Source organism: Ammospiza caudacuta, chromosome 11 (assembly GCF_027887145.1).
Source record: "Ammospiza caudacuta isolate bAmmCau1 chromosome 11, bAmmCau1.pri, whole genome shotgun sequence".
NCBI classification, from domain to species: Eukaryota; Metazoa; Chordata; class Aves; order Passeriformes; family Passerellidae; genus Ammospiza; species Ammospiza caudacuta.
The window spans coordinates 8,972,930-8,981,973 of record NC_080603.1 but is presented as its reverse complement, the minus strand read 5'-3'; the positions used below and the strand labels follow the sequence as shown (position 1 = coordinate 8,981,973).

Here is a 9,044-nt window from a genome sequence, read left to right as displayed (position 1 = left end):
CTGAACCTCCCTAGCAGCTCAGCCAATGGGGAAGGGAAGAGGAGCACACACTGGGGGTTCAGGATAAAAGGAAGGCTGTGCCTCTGAAGCCTTGAGAGAGAAAAGCCTGCAGGTGCGTGGCCCGGTGGACTCTCTCCCTTTATTTGAATAAAGTTGAAGGACTCCTTTGCCTCCTTTTAGACATAAGCCTCTGGTGTTTGTGGATTTTCCTGACATTAACTTCCTAAGTAATGTGTTAGGTAACCATATTATTGTAATTTAATTAGAAGCAGGCAGAACTCATAATGCTTTTTGTCTTGGACTGCCTAAATTGCTTTGTTTTTCTTTTGAGTAAGTAAATGAAGATGCAATTATGAAATTGTAACAGCGTGAAATAGATGATTCACTACATTATTAGACAGGAGGAGAGTGTGCTGCTGGTTGAGTTAATAATAGTTCATGCTCTGTCTTACAAAGTACACAATGCACGAGGTTGTGTGCATTCTCTGTAAAGTTGATTTGGCAAAGTGTAATCACATAGCCTATTTCATTCTACTATACATCATAAAATCAAATTAGTTGTTTAAAAACTTAAAATTACCTGTACCTATGTGAGAAACAAGTTAATGGGAATACCCTTTCACAGGGTATTATATGAATTGATATTAAATATTATGTTTAATATTAATGATATAAAGTGGTTGATGTTGTTACAATGGCCTAGTTGTGAGGATGGTTTTGTATGTTTTAATGTGGATTTATGAGTTCGCATTGGACAGACTGTTGCTAGCTAAACCTTTGAGACACGTCCTTAAGAGGAGTAGAACTCCATCCAATGATAACCTTGATGACCACAGTGACAAAGCTCTGTCAGTGCCAAAAAGAGTGCCATGGGGTGGGACAGTGTAAAATCAAAATAAATATGCATAAAGCTGATACAACACTGGTGTATAAAAGGCGGAGCTGCCATTTTGTGCACGAGCCTCTGGCATTTGGTCCACACTCCCAGCGCTGTCCCTTTTGTTTTGTGAATTTTTTTATTGTTCTCAATAAAACTTTTGTAACTCTTTGCCACTCAGGGTCTGGATCGTTTATAATAACCGTAAGATTAAGTCCTAATTCTACAGCTATATTACTGAACTCCTGAAGGGCAGTGCTGAGAGCAATTCATCCTGTCAAATCTTCTTCTCTGTCTTCATCCTTTGCAGGGAAAGAGGAAAGCAATCAAAGCATGAGGAAAAGGGAAAGTCAAAGATACAGAAATACAAGGATCAGACTGAATAACTACTCTCCTGAGGCTTCTACCTTGGCTTTAATATATAATCAGCCCCAAAGTTCCTCACTGAGTTTGAACTGCCAACCCTCTGCTTTTTTTTTAGCCCCTCCAGAAAAAAATCCTTCAGCTCATTATTGAGAGCAGGCTTTTCTCACTAAGACTGGGAGGGAAAATAATTGTCCTCTATTTCTTTCAGCAGGGCAGGAAAAATAATCAGTGTGAGTAGAAAAGACATGGGGGGGAAAAAAGTGTGTCCTCAAGCATTGGATAAATGAATTATATCAAACATTACACATTTTACTGTTTACAGCAGCAGCTAGAATGTTCCAAGGGAAGGACTTAAATTGTCATCTGTATATGTTTGAATTTATAAAAATCACACTACATTACAGATGTCTACCTTTCTGTAGTCTGTGATTTCTGTAGTGGGCAGGACATTCTGATTTTCTTTACAGTACCTGCTAACAATGCTTTTCCCACTCCAATACAATATTCTTAAATATATCTGAGGTTTCTGGAAGTCATTCCAATAGCACATCCCTGCTCCATGTTATCATCTGTCATCCTGCTCTCCTCTTATATCCCCAAGAACTGTAAGAACGTGTGACAAAACAGCTTGTTCTGGCTGAAAGTGGCTTTTTCACTTGAAGCACCTTTCTGCCACCAGCAGCATCCAAATCTGGCAATTTGTTCAACACTTTAATTCAAAAGTAAAAATTTTAGACGACCAAATTAGCCTGCTTGTCAGAAAGCTCCTTCTGCAGTGAAGAAACAAAAACTGTGCCTCCAAGGAATTTGGCACTCCACATCCATAGAGGGAAAAGCAGGACTTCTGGTGGAGACGTGTCCAGCTTTAGCCAGCACATTTCAGGAAGAACTGAGAATATCAAAGTAGCCCAGCAGGAATGACAAATGTATATAGGCGATTTGATCCAGAAGAAAGACTTGGACAGTTGGAATTGTTTACCCTAACAAGGATAAGACATATGGGAAACATGACAGTACTATGTAAATATGCATGTCAGAAGATTGAGACAATGCCCTGATCTGCTTGTTCATATAGGACAGGATTACATTGAAAGGGCCTAAAGTTAACCCAAAAAATGGCCACTAGAGATGAGGAAGGGCTGGTAAAAGCTGGTAAAGCTTGGAACAGGTTCCCTGAGGCAGATGAGAATCTCTGCTGCTGGAGGATTATAAGGCCACTTGAAAAGATGGTGAAGGGTTTTGTAGTGAGTCTGATTTCTGTATTTTACTCTTTGATGGTGTGATGAATGGACTGCAGCGTCCCATCAGAGCCCCCTCCTGCCCAGTTCTGATTCTGAGCTGGCTGTGTTGTAAATGACACTCAGGTGACAGAACAGATCTCTGCTCTGAGGTGAGTGGAGCAGGTTCTGATGGGATGTTTCCCTGAAACTTGGTGCTCAGATTAACCTACATCCTTTACTGCTTCCTGACTGGGAACCAGAAATGCTAATTTTCCAGGAAGATACTAGATAGTGTTCTTCCCAAAGTGAGGCTCAATTTTCAAATTCAGCTTTGTTTTGGATCTTCAGTTTACCTTTGAAAAGGGGGAACATGTCCCACACCTGGTCATTTTCTTTGTATTTCAAGTCATAATGTCAAGATGCAAATTACTGTGAAGTAGACCTAAATTCTGTGCTAACTCCTCATCCTTTCTGTTGCCAAGGTGTCTTTTTATTTTCCAGTCTCTTTGCTACCTTTACTTTCTTCCCTTGTCTGACCTATTTCTTTGAGAGAGAGCTTTTACATCCCTTCTGCTGGGTTCCCTCTCCTTCCACAAGGTCTTTGTTGCTTTTCTGTAACCTTTCTGCATGTTGCTGGACACCTTCATCCCTTTCCATCCATGCATTCTCTCTCCAGCCCAACATTCACTAGCCTGTTCTGTGCCATCTTTATTAGTTATGATGTAATCTAATACTTCATGATAAGAGAGACTAATTTGTTTTCTATGTAATCTAGACCAGACCTTGGGAAAAAATGCAGTAAAGTGTTAATAATAACTGTAATGTGTAGCAGATTACCATCCCTGGCACAGAATAGTCTCAGTTAAAGAGAACCACACAAGTATGGAATAGCTGAGTCTGGATGGGCCTCTGGAAATTCTCCAGTCCAAGCATCACATTCAGCAGACCCTGTTGTGTGGTTTTTGTGATGCAATACTGGGGTTATAAAACAGTTCTGATCACAGTTTTCTGAGAGCTACAGAAGAATGTCAGTTAGTTTTTATCTAAAAGGGTACACTGAAGTATCCTTTAGTTTAGCTGACTTGGGAGCTAGAACAAAGATTATCTGCAAATAAAATTAATGAAACTGAATAATGGTAATGAACTGAGAACAGAAGTTCAGGGAAATTTGGTGATGCATAATGAGATAATGCTTTGTGATGATGCATAATAAGATAATGCAGAAAAAATATAGCAAATTACAGTAGGCAAAAAGAAATCTCACTCTTCTGTCAACCAGGGATTCAACTGTGAAAGAATTTCTGAGAAAATTCAGTAGTTTAACACAAATGCAATCTTAAAATACTTCTTATTAGAATCCTCATTTGAAACAACACCATGCACACACTGTAGAGTTAGGAGGATCTTTTTCATATTCATGTGAGTAATAACTTGATGTTTGCTTACATATATATTTAGAAAGAACATCTCGTACCTCTGCAGCTAACATCTTTCCTGCACATTGAAAGGAGTATTTGGCTTATTCTGTAGCACTTGCATAATGAATCCTTCCCTGGGCCTTGCAGGAATGCACTGGGGACTGCAGCAGCCTTTTGGTGGCAGGTGTGACCAGCATGTGAGACAGTGCCTGCTGGGCACAGAGAGGCAAAGCCATTGACCCTGTCCTTAATTACTTCAGCCTCAACCGCATGAGCACCGCACCAATGAAGTGGATGTAGCTGATGATGGAGAGGCTTTGCAGCACCCGTCACTTCCCCAAGCCCAGCCCACTGGCTGCACCTTTGATCTGTATCATCAGCAAGAAACATCACAAATGACAGCAGGGACAGAGCCTTGTTGGAAGATGTCCCACAGAGGAAAGTGTCAATTTCTCTCTGGAAGAGATTACAGAAATAAAAGCGAAATATCTGGCTATTGTCTATTTCCAATCCATCTGCTGATACTGGTGAGGAGGTCTCTGGGAACTGTCCTGCGTCACCTTGGTCAGTTAGTCCTGACACCCACAGTTCATTAACACATAAACATCTGAGCCTCCACAATGTTATAAAAATAAGGAGCTTGGTCTGGGGGTGAATCAGTAAATTTCTGGACAATGCATCCCTTCAATCACATGGACTATTATTGTATTATCACAAGGACAACAGAAAAACATAGTAAAATTTTAGCAAAGCTTTCATTTTAAAAACAAATGGGAGGATACTGACTAAATGGTTTGTCTTAAGCTGTACAGAAAAAGGCTGCTTGGTCCCAGTAGATTACAGGCTTAAGCAACATAATTTCTAACATTAAAATTATCCCCTTGCTATTTTGGAGTGAGTAACTCACCTTAATTTGGTTTTCCTTCTGTTTTTCCTCTTCCTTGAGCCATTTTCTCTGAGACATACCTTTATCAGGAAGAAAACATCTCAGGAAAAGGCTTAAAGGTGCCCTGTGGTGGTTGTGCACTGAGAGGACAAGGAAACTGGTGTTAGGTGCAACAGGTGCAGGCAGGAAATGGGGGGTTTAAGACTTACTGTGTTCTGCAACATAATATCCTGTAGCTGGGAACTTCCAAGCATTTTTGACAGCTGGGTCTCCATGGAAATAAGTACAAAAAGACTCCAGCTATTTTAAGAACTTAAAATAAAGGATGCCGGAAGGTTATGGATAGATAATACATCTGGGGAAAATCAGTACATTTTTGGACAATTCATATCCTTCAGTTTATGTCTTTTGCTCATACTGCCTGTACCAACTCAACTGGACAACAGCAGAGAGGTTAGAGAAATGTGCCTAGTTGGGAAAGAGGGAGTCAGGCTCAGGGACATCAGAAAAAGTAGCAGCTTGTGTTCAGTTCTGCTTTCATGTTGTTCAAGACATGGGCAGTAAAACCAATAGATGTCATCTTAGAGGCTTTGTGACAGAAATTAAAAATTAAATATAACAAACAGAAGCACCAGACTTATTTGTTCAATTCAATTTTATGATATTAACATCTGCCAAGCTCCCACAGCTGTGGTTATCACTTCTACCATCCCAAGGCACAGCTAGTCTGGGCACACAGACAAACACTGTGTAGTGTCTCACCACTTATCCCACTTCTCCACTCCGTGTCTAAGCTGCTCACCTGAGAAGACTCTCATCCAGAGAGGCTTCAGAAAGCTCTTTACAGAGCCTTCTTTTGAACACTGTCCACTTGCACAAAGTCTGGTGGTATTTGCCACCATTCCATCAGACTGTCTTTGGAACCCCAAGTGGGTAGGCAACCCATTTTTAGCATAGGAATAGGAATGTATTTTTTTTCTGCTGGAAACTTGGAAGAGAGCTGCTTTTCTTCCCCAGCAACATGCCTTTCTAAAGGACAGACCAAATTAAGTACCTGGATAGATTTTTATGCCTTAGCAAGTCCAGTGTTCTCAAAATCTGTTCATCTGCAAATCTGTGCACAATTTAAGCAGCATTCTCAATCAGGAGAATGTTTACACAAGAAGCTATATTTGTATTATATCCAGCTTTTAGTTTCTAGACTTTGGGGATTTAATTTTTTATAGTTTAGGGAGTTAGGGATAAAACAAAAAAATCTGAGCTTGTCTCATTGTTGAGAAGATTTTTTTTTTAAATAGAAAGCTCATCCCATTTCCATCTCCACACATAGAAGAACACAGCCCAGAATTACTGAGAGCTGATCTAACTCTCTGTATTGGACAGAAAGCTCACCTGCTCCAGGTGGCCACAGAAGTTCTTCTGCAACCTGGAAAAGTGAAATGCTCCTCAGGGCCAGCAAAATACACAGAATTATGGTGATTACACAGAGAGAATTCTACTGAATAAAGCAAGAGGAGTGTAAGCTCATGGTCTCTCTTGCTGATTTGTAGGTTGTAGACCCAGGTGCTTCAGTATTGATGCCTTGAAACTCCAACCTGCAGAGCAAAAAATCATCTCTTCTTGAAAGGTTTCTACCTGCAGGTTGTCCTTTTCCACCCATTCTCACAAGCCTGTGCTTGGCCCCTTCTCCTCCAGTAAAATTACTGCACCTTGTCTACACTCACACCATTAGTAACTGTACCTGCTCACAGGTCCTGTAGTTTTCAAAGCAGCTATATCCACAGAAGGTCTGTGCAGACAGATGGATGCATTCTCAGTCCGTGTCGTGCCTTCCCTGCTCTCCTTGGTGCCTTTGGTGTTTTCTCTGGGCAGGGACTACTCTCACTGAGCAAGCTGGTGTAACACCCACCTAAAGCTGAATCTTGTGACAGGTAGTTCTGAATTTTCAATAAAGAATGACCAGAAGGGTGACTATTTTATTATTTTTAAGGTAATCAACATGGAAACAATAACAGTGATTAAGTCACAATAGGCTTAGTCTAATAGTAACCATAGCATTAATACTTAACACGAATATAACAGAAATTAAAAGTATGTTAACATTATTCATTCTCAGTGAACAAAAGTGTACAGTAAGGTCAGCATTAGTCTATTAAGAATGCTCCAAAACCAGCTGGCCAGTGTCCTCCAAAGCAGAGTGCTTGCTGCCAGGCAGGCTGGGGTGCTGCTATCTGCCCCTGCAGGCAGTTTTACTCCTGGGCTCCCATGGGCCCTTCTCCTTCCCCTGTTTCTGCCTGTGGTTCTGGTGTTTCCCTCTGTTTGTTGGGCTATCAAAGCAGGGCCTGCTTGAAGGAAAAGGAGCTGCAGTGCCATGGGCTGGCCCTCACTTGCTGTGTCCCCTGGATGGTGCAGGGATGCAGCCCTGAGCTCCAGGCAAGGCTGGCTCCACTGAGGGTGTGTGACCTGCACCAGTATCTGCTATTCAGACTCTTTCCCCACCCTCCCTGACCTCCTTGCTGCATGGATAGGACATGCTTTTGGAGCTGTACCGCTTTTAAGATGCTTTCTTTTACATATCACTCTTTAATAGGAATCCTGTAACACAAAATAGAAACCTTGCTTTTGTGGGAAGGGTATTTTTTTCAATGCACCCTTTCCATCTCCTAGTCCTTGTACCGTACTGTCCTCTTTTCCAAAACATTTACTAATGCATGAACTTGGCCACCCACCTTTACATGGAAGTACCAAAGTGACATTCAAAAGAATAACTTGCATTTGGTATTGTGGTCCCGGCCCCTCTTGGTCTGAGCAACATAGGATAAGCTTCTCAGCTAGAACATTTTCATAATCACAGGGAGGGCTGCACCCTCAAAAATAAAATTCCTCAGTCTTTTTTAGAACCAGACTAGAGGACATCAGTGTGAACAAAGCAGTAGACTCCATTGTTCTTCCCATCAGGATTCCTCTTAGAGTACCACCAGCCGCTGTGTCATGTTCACTGTAGAGACAAGAAAAGACATCAGCTTGTATATTGTCAATCTTACAAGTTTTGATGCAGATGGAAAAGAAAAAACCCTACAGCCTGCTCAAGTGGGCTTTTTCTCCCAAATGCACTTGCTAAGGCCTCCCCTACTCCTCATACAGCTCTTGTGTTCTGTTGAAAAAAACCCAAAAAACAACACAAAACTAAACCAAACCACAACAAATAAACCCACCAGCCCAGGAAAGTATATGTCTGATTATTTCTGTACAGGGTTCAGTACTGGTTTTGGACACGCTGTTCTAAGTTGCTAAGTGTTTACCACTAACTACTAACTACTTTTAATCATCTGTTTATTACTTACAGCAAAGCCCATTGCCCAATACTACAGATTTGTGCTGTCTGGCCAGGATCAACCACTTTCAGGAACAGCACAGTATGCCCAAAACAAGACATAGCAACATACTGACTTTTTGCATTCCTCTTGTGGACCACCAGGCTTAAACAGTCCAAGGCCATAGTTTCACAACATGCCATCCTCTGCAGCAATACTGCTAAAGGATATTCCCTGGCACCCCTTGCTCTGCAAGCCCTGTAGGTTTGTGGGACAGCACTGAGCTTGGATAGGAACCATGGAGTGAGGAGTTAGTGACTGAGCCAATAGCACTCCAGTGGCAGTGCCATCTCCCACCCCACTCATGCCCCCAGTAACGCACCGGTGTCGTTGTCCTGCTGACCGGGCCCTCCTCCAGCCGGTGCTTCCCGGAGTGCGGCAGCTCTGAACTGTCCCGGTAATCGCGGCCCTTGGAGTTCTGCATGTCCAGCACTGCCCGGCTCTTGGAGGGAAGGGGTGGCTTGTTCTGCTGTCCCTGGATGCTGACTTCAGGCCTTGATGGCTTCACGAGTTTTTTGAGCGGTGCCGAGTTTTCCAATGGTGTCGTCATCTTTGGTTTGCCTTGACTCTTTTCCCCCATATTCTTTTCTTCCAACTGGCAGGATGAAGTGTAGGACCGGAATCGCTGTGTGGGCACCAGGAAAGGTGGGGATGGCTGTTTGCCAGAGGTCTTGCTGCACTCAGGCTCCTGTGGCTTTGTGAGATGACAGATCTGCTCAGGCAGTGGCGGCTGCTCTTTCCGCAAGGCCTTGGGATATTCCTGCTCTTTCTTGGGGGTCACCTTGCCCTTGGAGCCCATGGAGCCATACAGGGGGTTCTCAAACATCTCTGGCCTTTGCTGCCCCTCCTCCTGCAGCACAGGCTCTGGTGTGGATTTCCCCACTTCAGGCGGCCTACAGTCGT

General features: G+C 42.6%; 1 protein-coding gene across 1 annotated transcript in view; it reads right to left on the bottom strand.

Annotated features, from left to right (window-relative positions):
• Positions 1-6,804: 6,804 nt before the first annotated feature.
• The window catches only part of INPP5D (inositol polyphosphate-5-phosphatase D), a 44,807-nt gene continuing 42,567 nt past the window's right edge, over positions 6,805-9,044 (bottom strand). The window contains exons 26-27 of the mRNA XM_058812015.1: positions 8,464-9,034; positions 6,805-7,765 (exon numbers count right to left, since the gene is read on the bottom strand). Of these exons, the coding sequence (XP_058667998.1) occupies positions 7,763-7,765; positions 8,464-9,034 (574 nt within the window). The 3' untranslated portion in view covers positions 6,805-7,762. The remainder of the gene's footprint in view (positions 7,766-8,463; positions 9,035-9,044) is intronic.